This window comes from Sceloporus occidentalis, unplaced genomic scaffold (genome assembly GCF_023333645.1).
Source record: "Sceloporus occidentalis isolate IW3139 unplaced genomic scaffold, rSceOcc1.0.p SCAF_191, whole genome shotgun sequence".
NCBI classification, from domain to species: Eukaryota; Metazoa; Chordata; class Lepidosauria; order Squamata; family Phrynosomatidae; genus Sceloporus; species Sceloporus occidentalis.
The window spans coordinates 69760-84454 of record NW_028317171.1 but is presented as its reverse complement, the minus strand read 5'-3'; the positions used below and the strand labels follow the sequence as shown (position 1 = coordinate 84454).

General features: G+C 39.7%; 1 protein-coding gene across 1 annotated transcript in view; it reads left to right on the top strand.

Annotated features, from left to right (window-relative positions):
- COL3A1 (collagen type III alpha 1 chain) overlaps window positions 1-14695 on the top strand; it is an 87557-nt gene that overhangs the window by 48488 nt on the left and 24374 nt on the right. The window contains exons 9-27 of the mRNA XM_089502045.1: window positions 777-830; window positions 3150-3203; window positions 3742-3795; window positions 6006-6050; window positions 6298-6351; window positions 7161-7205; window positions 8434-8487; window positions 8928-9026; window positions 9164-9208; window positions 9309-9407; window positions 10235-10288; window positions 10464-10571; window positions 10770-10823; window positions 10954-11052; window positions 12930-12983; window positions 13265-13363; window positions 13767-13820; window positions 13949-14002; window positions 14642-14695. Coding sequence (XP_089358171.1) covers window positions 777-830; window positions 3150-3203; window positions 3742-3795; window positions 6006-6050; window positions 6298-6351; window positions 7161-7205; window positions 8434-8487; window positions 8928-9026; window positions 9164-9208; window positions 9309-9407; window positions 10235-10288; window positions 10464-10571; window positions 10770-10823; window positions 10954-11052; window positions 12930-12983; window positions 13265-13363; window positions 13767-13820; window positions 13949-14002; window positions 14642-14695 — 1233 coding nt within the window. The remainder of the gene's footprint in view (window positions 1-776; window positions 831-3149; window positions 3204-3741; window positions 3796-6005; window positions 6051-6297; window positions 6352-7160; window positions 7206-8433; window positions 8488-8927; window positions 9027-9163; window positions 9209-9308; window positions 9408-10234; window positions 10289-10463; window positions 10572-10769; window positions 10824-10953; window positions 11053-12929; window positions 12984-13264; window positions 13364-13766; window positions 13821-13948; window positions 14003-14641) is intronic.

The window sequence follows — 14695 nt, the reverse complement described above, 5'->3', positions numbered from 1 at the left end:
CATTTTTAGAAAGTTTTTTGATCCAATAAATATACCTCTTAAAGAACTGGTGGAAGTGACCATTCAACCATTTTGCCTTCTTACTATAATCCTCTTTGGCTACCCTTTGCTCTTTCCCCAAACTCTCCAGAGCTGATTTTCTGGGGCAGTAGAATGGCTAGACTCAATCAGGGAGACCTTGGGCCTGGGCTTGCAGGACCTGAGTAGAGAGAGTGATGACAGATGGTATCGGAAATGTCTCATTCACAAGTTTGCCATGAATTAAAGTCAATTTGAGGGCAATTAATAACAACAACGAGAATGAAAGAAATCTGCAAAAAAAATCTCTGTCCCCCATCCCTTAGCAAATTTGGGAGGAACTTTACTTGTAGGTACACAAAAGCAACCTAACATAAATGCTGGTTTGCCATTCACTATGGTAATACCTGATTCCATTTACCCACTAGCCATGTTTATGGTATCTATCTGGGATGAAAAACAGAGGACCTCATGTAAGATGCCATTCCATCTTACACTGAATTGCCACTTCAAAGACCAACACAGGGTCTTAGTAAAATAAATGCATTCATACATTCTTTACACAGAAATTCATGAGAATTGATCATTTACATGTAAAACCAAAGAGAAATTGCTGGATTATTGTGGGAGGGGGGGGGGTCACATGGCAGTTAGCTATTGTGGTTTGATCCTATTTTTCATCCCCTTTGGGAAGCTGAATAAAATAACAGTGCAAAATAAATTAAACATTTTTATTTAATGTTTTCATCACTCTATAGGGAGAATCTGGAAGACCCGGTAGACCTGGTGAACGTGGATTGCCTGGACCTCCTGTGAGTTGAAATAATATACATTATTTTGGTTTTGAGTATGCCTAGGGTGAATTTTAAAAACGCAGTCCAGTTTGGATGTGCTTGAGCAAAATCTAGATGTGCTCACTATCATTAGAAGCTGTGCATTTTCTGGCTTCCAAAAAGTCCACTTCCCTAATTTAATAAACTCCTTCCACAGAAACAGGTTATAGAATTAGTGCTATAAGCAGGCTTTCCCTTTTCAGTCCTCTTGAGCACCCTTCTCCAAACGGATGACTACAACTCCCAATAAACACACACAGACATACACATACTTGTTTCACAAGGGATAACTCAAGACAATGCAATCCATGCCTTTTCTCCAGCTCAGAGGTGTCACCAGGATATGTGGGGAGTTCAGCCCATACTGGATGACACCCCAAGAGGGGTGTACAGTTGGAAGGAGTGGCACAGCTACTGAGTGAGCAAGAAAAGGAGCCATTCTTTTCACATTTGCATATCAGCCATGACAGACCCTGAACAGTTTCTCCAGGGGCTGCAGCGCCACCCCCTCAGCAGCGGTCACTGTTTGGGGAGGATGCCTTCAGAGTCTGATGTGGCTATTCACCCAATGAAGATTTTCACACAAGCGCTTACTGTGGGGTAATCACTGGTAAAATGCCGGTAAACCATCAAGGAAGCGTGTGTGTGTGTGTGTGTGTGTGTGTGTGTGTGTGAAAGCCTGAGGCACTTCTGAAACATCAGGGAATTATCCCCTCACCTCTAGTGTCCTTGAATCATTTGCAAAGCAGCAGTTTCCTATGAACAGAAACTTTGCGTTCCTAGGAAATTGCTCCTCTGAAAATGATTCAAGATGCTAGCGGTGACAGCATGTCAGAATTTCACACTCACATGCTTCCTTGATGTTTTACTGGTATTTTACCAGCGCTTACCCAACAATAAGCACTGGTGTGAAAATTTGACAGCACTGAAATCTGAAGACTGCTGTGGGGGGGGGGCAGTTCTGGGGATGGGGGGCAGACAGCCTGGAGGACACTAGGGAGGGAGTTGGACTGAACCAACATGAATGTTAAGGTGATTGTGCTTCCAGTGGTCACTATCATGGCGATTTCCACCAATGACCTAGTGCATACAACCTAATGGACATTTCTTTGTCACTGAAAGTATTGGTTAATGGAGATGAAGTCTTCATCGGCATTGTCATTCTTGAAAGAGACATATCTTTCCAAACGATTGTGCTGTTATAACTGAACATTACTGGATTACTATAAAACTCAGACTTTCAATTATTGGATCAAATCTGTGAACTCCAAATAACTATATGTTCAGAGTTAATTACTTTTTAAGCACTGCCTTTCTTGTTAGAAAGCTTTGAAACATTTGTTTTCACTTTGAATTTAGAATAATTTAGATTTTCAATTCATTTGGTGCTGGCTAATTTGGTAATCCTTCATTTCTGAATGTGATATTTCATTCACAACACCCAACCCTTCAGTCTAACCCAGGGGTAGGCAACCTTTTTGAGCCGGGGGCCGGGTTGCTGTCCCTCAGACAACTGGAGGGCTGAAGCCAAAAAAATATATAATTAAATATATTTTTTAAAAAAATTAAATAAATAAATAAACCAGGACAAATGGAGGACAAAATTTCAAATGGAGGACACTTTTTAAAATGGAGGACACGCTAAAAATTTGCTGATTTTTTAAAAAATGTTAATATAAATGCATGTTTTGGAGGCTTCTATAGACAATTGCCCCCCTTCCCCGCTGCTTGCCCCCCCTTGCCTGCCTCCTCCTGATAGGCCAAAGGCCCCACACCCTTACGCGAGAGGCCAAAGGCTCCGGCGGCAATCGGTGGCAGGACCGGGCTGGGGCCAGTCCCAAGACCTTGCCGGGCCGCATCCGGCCCGCGGGCCGCAGGTTGCCTACCCCTGGCCTAACCCATCCTTACCTGGAAAGAAGCTTAACTGGATACAATATGCTAAATCCAGTTGCTAGTTCCAACTAGCATGGACTCCCTGAATGAATAGGACTGTTTAAGTCAATACCTATATCATTCTCATTGATTCAATGAGTGAGTTACAGAATTACTCATGCACAGAATTATTAGATTCACCTTTCATATGGATGCAAACAGGAATCATGATCTGTTCCTCCCCCCCCCCCCCCAACTTACAATACCTTTTCTCATCTGCAATACCTGGACCTATACATTGTTTTGTGAGGTTTTCTAAAATAGCACCTGAAAGATGAAACTTTTTTCTCATTAATACAGAATTTAAAAACAGTCAGTGAAAATCCATATACAGGTTTAACAATGCTGTCTCTCATGTTTATTTAGGGCCACAAAGGTCCCTCTGGCATGCCTGGACTTCCTGGAATGAAAGGTCATAGAGTAAGTATTTTCTGGCAGTTATTGTGGCGAAGATATTAACAGGCAATCATTCTCCAGGGTCTAGTGTGAAGGCAACTCTTGAGTGTTCACTCAAAACATTTTCCTGATTGACGTACTTGTATTTACTGAAGTTCAAAAGATCAAGATTTATAACTAGTCAATAGGGGAAAATAGTTGCTGCAGATAACATTTGTTAGATTTGGACCCAGGTATATTAGTTAAGCTGTGCAAACCAGGCCCTAATCTGAAAACAGTGGCATAGACAGGGGATTGAGGAGATATCCTAAAATGAGTGCTATTTCAGGTTGTTTACATTAAAAATGAATATCCTTCTCTCTCTCTCTCTCTCTCTCTCTCTCTCACACACACACACACACACACACATTAATTTTTGAGAACTATGAAGCCATTTCTAGATTCTTGGCATTTCGTTCAGAGGTAGTCAAAGAAGAGGAAAGCACACATAACTATTTAAGATTTTCAAAAAAAGAAATGTCTATTGAGTTGTACTCATATTCTTCCTTTCCTTTCATGAAAGGGCTTCGATGGAAGAGATGGTGCAAAAGGTGATACAGGTGCTCCTGGTCTAAAGGTAAGGTTTAAAAATGCCACTCATGCCAACAAATGTTGTTCAACATCTATATGAAGCCGCTGGGTGAGATCATTCGGAGTCATGGAGCTGGGTGTTATCAGTATGCTGATGACACCCAAATCTATTTCTCCATGTCTCGTTCGTCGGTCTTGAATTCTGATGGCATCTCCTCTCTCAATGAATGTCTTTGGGCAGTAATGGGCTGGATGAGGAAAAACAGATTGAGATTGAATCATGACAAAACGGAGGTGCTCACAGTAGTGGCCCCGAAACCAGGAATCGGGTTGCAACCTCCGGTCCTAGACGGGGTCACACTCTCCGTCAAGGACTGTGTTCGCAGTCTGGGAGTGCTCCTTGATTCGTCGCTCCTGATGTAAAATCAGGTAAATGCAACAGTCAAGAGCACTTGTTATCAGCTTCAACTGATACGCTAGCTGCGCCCTTTCCTGGAAGTAAAGGATCTTGAGACTGTTGTTCACGCGCTGGTAACCTCATGTCTAGATTTCTGTAATGCGCTCTACATGGGGCTACCCTCATACTTGGTCCGGAAACTGCAAACTGCCACAATATGGCAGCCAGAGTAATTTCCAGAACATCTAGGAGGGACCATATTACTCTGGTTCTAAAGTACCTCCACTGGCTGCCTATTAGTTTCCGGGCCCAGTACAAGGTGTTGGTTATCACCTTTAAAGCCCTAAATGGCTTGGGTCCAAACTATCTTTGGGACCGCCTTCTCCCCTACAATCCTCCTCGCTCACTCTGCTCCTCTGGGAGAGGCCTACTTCAGCCACAAAAATCTAGGCTCTCGGCTACCTCCCAGAGGGCATTTTCCATCATCGCCCCCAGACTGTGGAACGGCCTGCCGGATGAGATCCGTCTACTTACATCCTTAGACAGCTTTAAAAAGGCTGTTAAGACGGATCTCTTCTGGCAGGCCTTTCCAGAATAGCCAACCCGGCCTCAGGAAACTCCCATAAAGAGATACTGCTGCTCCCATTGATCACTGTTGTATTGATTATTGTTCTGTTGTTCTGTTGTATTGTTTTGTTGCTTGACCCTTTGGTCAGTTTTAACCTGTATGGTTTTAATTCTTTGTTAGATTTAATACCTTTTTGAGGGGGGGAGGGTACCAGGGATTTGATATGTTGTATATTTTTAACTTGTTAGCCGCCCTGATAGTTCTCAGAGGGGCGGGATACAAATAAATTTTATTATTATTATTATTATTATTATTATTATTATTAAATAAGAAAATGAAGCCTGGAACCACCAAGCCTGTTTCTACAGCACCCCTAACCAATCCAGTTACCCCAGGCTGCCCCCCCCCCGAGTGAATTGCCTCTTTCTCTAGAAATATATATACATATTTAGAACCAGAAGTTATCTTTTAGGTATCCCCCCTTTGGGGGGGGGGGCATTTTGCACAGTCTGTGCAGTCCCCAGGGGGGCTCAGGGGCCCTTGAACTTGCTGAGATTTTTACTACACACTGCATCTACCAGATAATTTCTAGATAGAATCCAGTTTACCATAATAAAGATATGCACTTGTTTAAGTGTCACTTTTCTGAACATGTTCATAAAATTGCTTTCGGCTAATTGAGCTGTGTAATATTTACCATGGTAAGCTATGGTAACATAAGTAGCTCTCCTCCTTTGCATATTTTGTCCTGGTACAAAAACAGTAAATAGCCTAATGAGGTTGGCTAATGAGTTTTCATTTTCACAGTGGGGACTTAAACCCAAAAATCTCTCAGTTTCTAGTCCAGCAATAGTACACCAAATTGGCTCCTACTCCAGAGACTGTATACAGCAAAGGCCTGCAAGTGTCTTACTACATATAAGTGTCTCACTGAACAGATGTTCATTATTATTATCTTTGGCATTGTTGGTCATCTCTTTTGGGGAAAGAGAAGGAAAAAATGTATTGAGTGCCCCATCATTAAACAAACAATAATGACCAAACTGTTAGAAAATGAATGTGGGCCAAATCCATCAACTCCACTGCAGGGAAGTTTATCATATGGATCAATTTTATCATGCATATGGTTTCTGCTCTGGAAAGGGATCCACATATGGAGGTCAATGTCTGTGTACATGTAGTACCTGTTGGGTTAAGGTAAATATCTTTAAGAAGAAGGTGGCTTATTCACACCAGACAAATGTGGAACAATGCATATGGTGTATTTAACAGTTTTCTCTTTATTAAATAGGGTGAAAATGGCCTTCCTGGAGAAAATGGATCTCCTGGACCAATGGTAATTTACTCTCTCTTGAAATACAATTTTGACAGGGAGCAAAATATTCAGCTGTCCATTGACTATAAACCCATGGTCCCTGTTGTCCATTTAATTTAAGTCCATTATACTCTGGGATATTTCTAGAACTTGGAGAGACATTTCCGTAATAGTGATCTCAGGAGATGTCATTCAATCAGGAATGCTTCTAAACAAAGAGTGTTTGATTGCTATTTCTCCTCTAAATATAATAATATGTGTTCAATAGGGTCCAAGAGGTCAGCCAGGTGAAAGAGGAAGAGCAGGACTTCCAGGAACTGCTGTAAGTAACTGGACCAAACACTTACATTGCATATCATTTTCTGTCCCAAATTCGACAAAGCATGTTCATTGTAGCCAACTAGCAGTGGTGAAGTTAGATCATTTTAGGCCCTGGATCTCAATGGCCTTATGAACTCCCATCCCTTAGATAGTACAGTACAGTATACTGTACAGATAGTACAGTATATTCTTCATTTACTTTAGAATTTATTAAGCCACCTCTGGCATGCACAAGATGATGCTCGGATCTTTTACCACATCTGAATGTCTGCTACCAAGTGTTACCCTTAACAGCACTATTGTCTTCAAGAAACTTAAAATGAATGAGACATGGTATATAGAAACTCTCGTTTTCTTGTGGATGTAGTGGGTAAAGTATTTCTGTGGTGGTGAGCCCATTACTGCTTTGAAGTCATCAGCGAGTATCCAGTCTTTCCAGTCTCTGATGGCAAAATCAAGACTTGCTTTTCAGAATTTATATATTTTTGGAATGTTTTCAAGTTGTGGATGCTTGAAATCATGGATAAAGAATCCATGGATATGAAAGACTAACTGTACTAATTCTTTTACCAATAATTCAGTTTTATCACCCAAACCCATCCATTCCAAATCTGTCAACTAGAGCAACACAGAGCCCATAAAAACCCAGTTCTGAGAGATTCCCTACCTTGGGCAAAGAGCAAATTCATTGTAACTTGAACGATACAGATCATGTTATGCTTTCTTGATTTGTTTCTAAAGGACAAATATAGTAATATTATTTGTTGGCAAAATTCATTTATTTCTAAATATATTTCATTTTTTTAAAAGGGTGCTCGTGGTAATGATGGAGCTCCTGGATCAGCTGGCCAACCCGTAAGTAGGACTGCATTGTATGATTACTTAGTTTTCACTCTGCCGTTCCAAGTATACTCAAATGCTGACCAATTTGTAATATGGTTAACATCTGACTCTATATTATTTTAACTGTAGCCAAGGCAGAAATGCAAATGCTTCACTCATCTAATTTCCCATAATGAAAATACAGGCTAAAGTACAACTCACTGCTTTCAAATCAACTGAAATCGCCCAAATTCCTGGCTGCTCCTTTTGCTCCATTTGCATGACCCCTTAGTTACAGACTGCTCCAAAGTAGCGGCTTCGCACTGCCCCTTTCAGCAAAGGATCAGTACCGTGGCAAACACACACCACAGTCCCAATTCAATACTTTGCTAGTGCTAAAAAGAATGGCAAAATGCCTCTCCTTTTAACGACAGCAAAAAGGTGCCCTTGCCGCCGCTGCTGCGGCTTTTCAGTGCTCCTCTCATGTCTAAATGCTGCACCAACAGAACATCTTGACACCAGCCACTGTGTGGTCAGGTGCACAGTGTGACACTGGTATTTGGGCATGTGGCATGCAGACACCACACCCCACTCTGCCCCAAGGCCGGTGTTAAACACTGGTCTGTTTAGCCCCTAAGTCAAGTCATGATCCAACCTAGTGTATAATTTTTTTAAAAAAAAATAGCTTGTCAAACCACAAGGCAGTAGATGGTTATCAGAAATAACTTTCTTAGGATAATATTCTGCAGCCTAGCCATGGTGAAATGCTGAGCTGATAAATTCATGCTGCTATGCCTTGACTCAACCACTTGGTTTTGGAACCCACACAAACTTTTTGTTTTATAGATCACTTTCTCTGTTTCTGTTGTATATAATGAGCAGTAAATAATAGTTGGGAGAATAAATTTTTAAACTTTGGTATGTTTTTAAATGATTTTATTCTGTTTATGTGGTATTTTAGTTGTTTTAAAATTTTATTGTGAAAGCTTTTAAACTTACTCTCTCTGGGATCCAGCTTGGGTCCCACTTTGGGAGAAAGGCGACATACAAATAAAATAAATAAATCAAATAGGCCTATTCTGTAATATAGGTCTTGGTGGACTGGTGGGTGCATGCACAAACATAGACAACACATTCACTTACTATTTGATCCTTCTCATGATGCAACACAACTGACAATCGTTTTTATAATCTTGTATAATTTTTTTTAAAATAATGGCACTGGCCTATGTACTGATATTTTTGTGGTTGAATTTTGCAGGGTCCCCCAGGCCCTCCAGGCCCCTCAGGATTTCCAGGTTCTCCTGGTTTTAAGGTAACATACTTTACATATTTATCTCAGTTTCATTACAACAACATATTGGTCTGTGTTTCATTGCAACAACTAATGATGGATGTACTTGTGTTTATTTGTTGTTGTTTTTTAAAAAAAACTTTTAGCCCATCCCTTCAATGGCATGTATTGTGGGTGTATACAATCCATTATCAAGTGTAATTTTAAGGTGTACATTTTTCACTTTTTCCTATCTGTCAATAGCATATTTTCTTACTAATGATTTTATTCTCCGCATCCAATAGAATTTTATTTTTCAGTTGTATGTCTGAATAGCTTGTCTCTAAATTCAAAATTGTTTTTAGTGAGACAAGCTGGTCTAACAGGCTAAATGATTATTTTTTTCCCTCCTTGATATACTCGTAATAGCCAGGCTACCAAATCATACTAATTTTATTGATCACACACTCTTTGTTTTATAGGGCGAAACTGGTCCTGCTGGCCCTCCAGGCTCCAGTGGATCTCCTGGGACAAGAGGAGAACCTGGTCCTCAAGGTGCCCCTGGTGGTCCTGGTCCCCCTGTAAGTGTCAAGTGTTCTTTACAAAACTGTACATATTTAGTAACCTACTAGTATCTGTTTGATTGAAATGGTAACCTTTCAAAAATGCAAGCACAAACTGTATCATGGATGTCAACGTTATCACTTATTCTCTGCAGGGCCCTGGAGGTCGAGATGGAAGCCCTGGTGCAAAAGGTCTCCCAGTGAGTATCCCAAGGCAAAGCCATATTTGCAGTGGGAATGATCAGTTTTTCTCACTACTGCTTAGGGATGCTTATGCAACCATTCTTTGTTTCTGTGAAGGGCGCGGCTGGCATTTCTGGACCTCCTGGACTGAGTGGAGCTCGTGGTCCTCCTGGGCCCCCTGGTACTAATGGGATCCCTGGACAAAGAGGTCCAGCGGTAAGTCACTGGCAGTTTCTTCTTTGTCAATGGACAAATCTTAGTCTTGCTTTCTCTTGCATTCAGTTTGGTTTTTCAATACAAAGTGAAAATGCCATACTGTTTTCTGCATTACTTACCATCTTCTTTATGGTGATTATGTAAGCAAGTGAAGAAATTTGATTTGTCTTTACGTGCTTACTTAATAGAGAGCGTGGTATCACTGAATGCATGGCCCAGGTTTATACAATACTTTTAATGATTTATTTGAATTTTTCTGTTGCTGCTGTAACATCCCCACTCACCAGCATTATCATATCATTTAGCCCCAATATATTGCACACTATACTATGACAAATCTTCCTTTTGTTTGTGCTCAAGAGTTCAAGGAACAGCACTAATATATTTCTCCTATTGAAAAACCTTTTTTAAACCAAGGGAACGAAACCATACATAAGATCGTAATTATATCTCTAAAATACTAATGGGATCTGTGTTTGATCTGCCTGAACATTTTTCTTTCATAAGCCTACTGGTCAAATTTTAATAGCACAAACAAATAAATCTGTACAAAAATGAAGTCTTTTTATGTCATTCTAGATTAATGGAATTCAAGATGCAGTTAACCTGGGCCTATGCTCTCAGATACATTATTAGACACAATTTAATGTATTGGGGAAAAGGAATAATTTGAAATGAATGCATAGATAGCATTATCGATACTGGCATTATTATATCATGTTTACTATTGGATGTATTGTATTTATTATGTATAATGAATCATTCTTATTCACATCATGAAAAACTGAATTAAAGATGAGTTTTAATATATCTATGTTATTTATTAGGGTGAACCTGGTAAGAATGGTGCAAAAGGAGAGACAGGACCAAGAGGCGAACGTGTAAGTATATGGACATACTGTCCTGATAGATTTGGGTGGGACAAATGTACAAATCATACTCAAGCAGAATTTATTAATTTTGTTCTCAAAAGATCTATTTATCTTGTGTTTCTTTTCCTTCTTTGGGAGTTCATTAGAGTTACCAGTTAATAGTTTTATGATGTTTTGTTATAAGGGTGAAAATGGTATTCCCGGTGCCTCTGGTCCCCCAGGAGAAGAAGGCAAGGCAGGAGCAGCTGGTCAGCCTGGTACAAATGGTATACCTGGAAGTCCTGGAGAGAGGGCAAGTACTCAGTACCACACTTTTTACACCCTTGAGAACATAAGTTTTCCTATTGTAGGATAGCAATTCTATAGCCCAAATGGAATTCTAAAACTAAAGGTTTCCTTGGTAATTTAATACACTTACCAGCACATCAGTACCTTTCCCCAGCTATTTCTTAACCCACAGAATGAGCATTTCTGCTTTTCTCCTTCTCAGGGTGCCCCAGGTTTCCGTGGTCCTGCTGGTAGTAACGGGCCTCCTGGTGAAAAGGTATACACTTCCTTTATTGGAACATTCATTTTCTCTAATATTTATGACTTTTTTCTACAGATTGCAATGCAAACCCCTTTCCCCCCTACATGTCATTCATAACCTAATATTGAAATGTGTTTGCTTACAGGGTGCTCCTGGTGAACGAGGAGGCCCAGGAAGTCCCGGGCCAAGAGGTATCCAGGGTGAATCCGGGCGTGATGGGAGCCCTGGTCTTCCAGGAATGAGAGTAAGTGGAAACCTCTACTGGGTGGGGAACAAAAAATAATGTGATCATGATTAGGGATAACTGAGTTGGCTAAATAGTTAACTTTAAATCCAAATACCAGCACAATCTTGGACTGATAATCAACCTATCCCACATTGTTGAGATTTTACACATTTATTATAGTTAATAAAGTATTTAGAAATCATGTTCTAGGAAACACAATTGGCTGTAGAAATCAGGTGAACTCTTTTTTGGTTATTGACAATTTTCTACTGATTTCAAGTCTTTGAGAATCCAGATACACCTACGGATTTGGTGTCCAGTGTTTATAAAGAGTTATGCCTTCTTGAATAGAGGAAATGGTAGATCTGCTTTTTGACGGCACATGTGAGACCACATGATAGATTCTTCCTTCTTGGGGGAAAATCCCTCCACATAGGAGATTAGATGTCAGAGGGAAAAGCTCTAGACAAACCGTCTTATTTACTTCCCAGATTAATTTACTTATTTGGGGTATAGATAATAAATTCAGTCAACACAGGCCTAACATGCACTGTGGCAAAGCACTGCCCAGATACAAGTTGACTACCTCATGTGCCCTTTGTGGCTTTTTCCATGTGGAGGAACTAGTCCACTGGAGAAGTTCAAATATGATCCAAGCCATTTTTAAAAACATACAAAGATGAGCATTCAGTTAGTAGGAAATCTTGTTTGCCACAACATTAGGAATGGAATGAATGTAAAGTCGAAGGCTTTCTTGGCCAGCATCCATAGTTTTTTGTGGGTTTTTTGGGCTATGTGGCCATGTTCTAGCAGAGTTTCTTTCTGATGTTTCACCAGCATCTGTGGCTGGCATCTTCAAAGAAATGGAATGAATGTTTGAAAATATTTAAAAATAGTTGGAAAAATGTTCTCAAGTATCAGGAAATATTGGGAATCTCTGTGGTCCGGGACTTAGTGCCAAATTTGCACGTTTTTGCTCAGAAAATAGCATTCTGTGCAGAAAATAGTATTCCTATGCAGAAATAATATTTTCTGTGCAGAAAATATTTTCTGCACAAAACTGCCTTATCTAATTTTATACAAAAGAAGTGCCCTACTTCGAAATTTTCTGCCTGCATAGAGAATGCTGTTGAAGTTTTTGTCATCGTTATGCAGACTTCATATGTTCTAATGAAAAAGCTCAATAAAAATTAATTTTAAAAAATATATATTTGACACAGAAAGAATCTTGAACTGCAAGTAATCCTCAGCAACTGTGGAGGTTTTAAAAAATTTCTCTCAGCAGAAAAAACAATTACAAAATTGCCCATTGCTTCCTTTGAAAATGAAATTCATGAAGAATTATATCACTACTCAAGAGTCAAGATCAATGTAAAGCCTTGCATGGCTTAGTTAATTCTCCCAGTTGCTACTCCCAACAAAGTAGAATCCATTCATCAGTTGCTGAATGCTAAGTCAGCACTTACAGAAATCCCATTGATTTAACTGGTCTATATCACATAATTTTCCTATTCAAAAACATGGACATTCCTTTTAACACCTTAACATATTTGTCCAAACATAACTGCAAAGGAAGCCATATAATTCAGGGGTCAGCATCAAGTAGCCCTCCAGATGTCACTGGATTGCAGCTCCCAGCATTCCTGACTAGTCTAGCCAGAGCTGAGGAATGGTGACAGTCAAAGTCCAAGAACTTCTGGAGAGTTTCTTCATTTCCATTCCTTTTGACCTATTAGTTCCCAGTCCCTCAGTTTAATCCTAAATTCCAATATCCTTAAGAAGACAGAGTTTTTAAGCCTAATACTGTAGTATGTGAAAAATTAAAATGCAACCCTAAAATGTCCTCAAATAAGATGTAATTCTTAGGCAAATGTTATTTTTGTTTTCTCATCCAGGGATTAACAGGAAGTCCAGGAGCCCCAGGATCAGATGGAAAACCAGGCCCATCGGTATGTGATTAATATTGCTCTCTTCTTATTCCTTTCTCTTTACCTGAACTTTATATCAGATATACTGATATATAGTGGTTCTTTTCAATGGATAAATTAGCCAAAACTGTCTTGGTACTGTTTGCGTAATTACATCTACAATGGAGGGGAGGGAAATGATATTATTCAAAGCCTGAGCCTTTCCTTATTTCTTCATGATTTGTGCAATTTTAACAATATTTTTCATATCTTTTATAGCTTTTAAAATATATTTGTATCTAATTTTCTTTTGTTTGCACCAGGGTCCACCAGGAGAATCTGGGCGAAGTGGTCCCCCAGGCCCAGCAGGTCCACGGGGTCAACCAGGAGTGATGGGTTTTCCTGGTCCAAAGGGTAGTGAGGTCAGTAAAAGCAACAGAGCATGTGCTTCCTTTGTGGGTGACATTTTCACCTTCTATAATTAGTGATAATGTAAAGCTTTTCAGTACAGTATGTGTGTTGACTATCCACACATGCGCTAATGGGAAGTTAACTGGGGGGAAGGCTTGTCTGTGAGGAACACATGAACCCCAAGAATGGGGACTTGATAATGAAATTTCCACATCTATTTTTATTATAATCTAGTCACAGTGTTCAACTGGTGTTTGCAGAGTATAATTATAGTTCCATCATTCTTCCTAGTTCTACCTAGTTCTAGTTCATCTTACAGTAATAGTTGTATCACATAGGCTTAAGCACATTACTTTCATAACAATACTTTAAAATACTTTACTTTGAAGTAACTCATTTTTTTGCCAATTGTAGGGTTCACCTGGTAAAAATGGAGAAAGAGGTGGTGCTGGACCTCCTGGTGGACAGGTCAGTAGAATTAACTACATGGTTCCCCCTTCTACTTTTAAATTGGTGTAAATGTGATGCAGACCCATAACTAGCAGGTTGTTGTTGTCATTATCATTATCATAATTATCATTATTATTATTTAACAGGGACCACCTGGAAAGGATGGTGAAGCAGGAGCTCAAGGCCCCCCAGGACCTGGTGTAAGTCAGAAAAATGAAATAGTCTCAGAAACATAAAAGCCATTTGATACCATATGTGCAAAGTAATGGAGTATAAAAAGCAATGATTAAATCCTCATTTCACCCCATCCTATCTGGAATGCTGGATAAGGGGAATCACTCAAGCCCCACTGTTGGCCAAGAGGCCCCAACTTCATTTGGTATAAATGAGTTGTCTCATCATTGGGCAGTAAATTAACTGTGTGAGATAAATTACTGAAAGTGAAATTACTGGATGTGAAATGTGAGTTGAGTAGTGGGCTAGGGAAGCATCTATGACTAATTTAATGTCTGTTACAATAGTATTATAACTGTTGCCTTTTATTTTGTTTTGTTTTATTTATATTATTACAATGGCTATAGTCCTGTTGGTTAGTCCCAACTAAAGTAGACTCATGATTCAACACTTGGGTAAATTCAGTTAATTCAATGGTCAAGTTTAGTCAGATCTAATAATAGGACTGAGGCTAACTATAGGATTGGTATCATGCCTTTTTTGTTCCTTAAATGCTCTGGATCAAGAAGGCTGTTACAACAGAATATAGATGTGCAAAGAGTGAAATAGCATTGTGTTAACAACACTGAAAGACTCTGATTGGTTTTCCTTTCCTGTTTTTTCAGGGTCCTCCTGGTGAAAGAGGAGAGCCTGGTCCAACTGGGCCACCTGGATTCCAG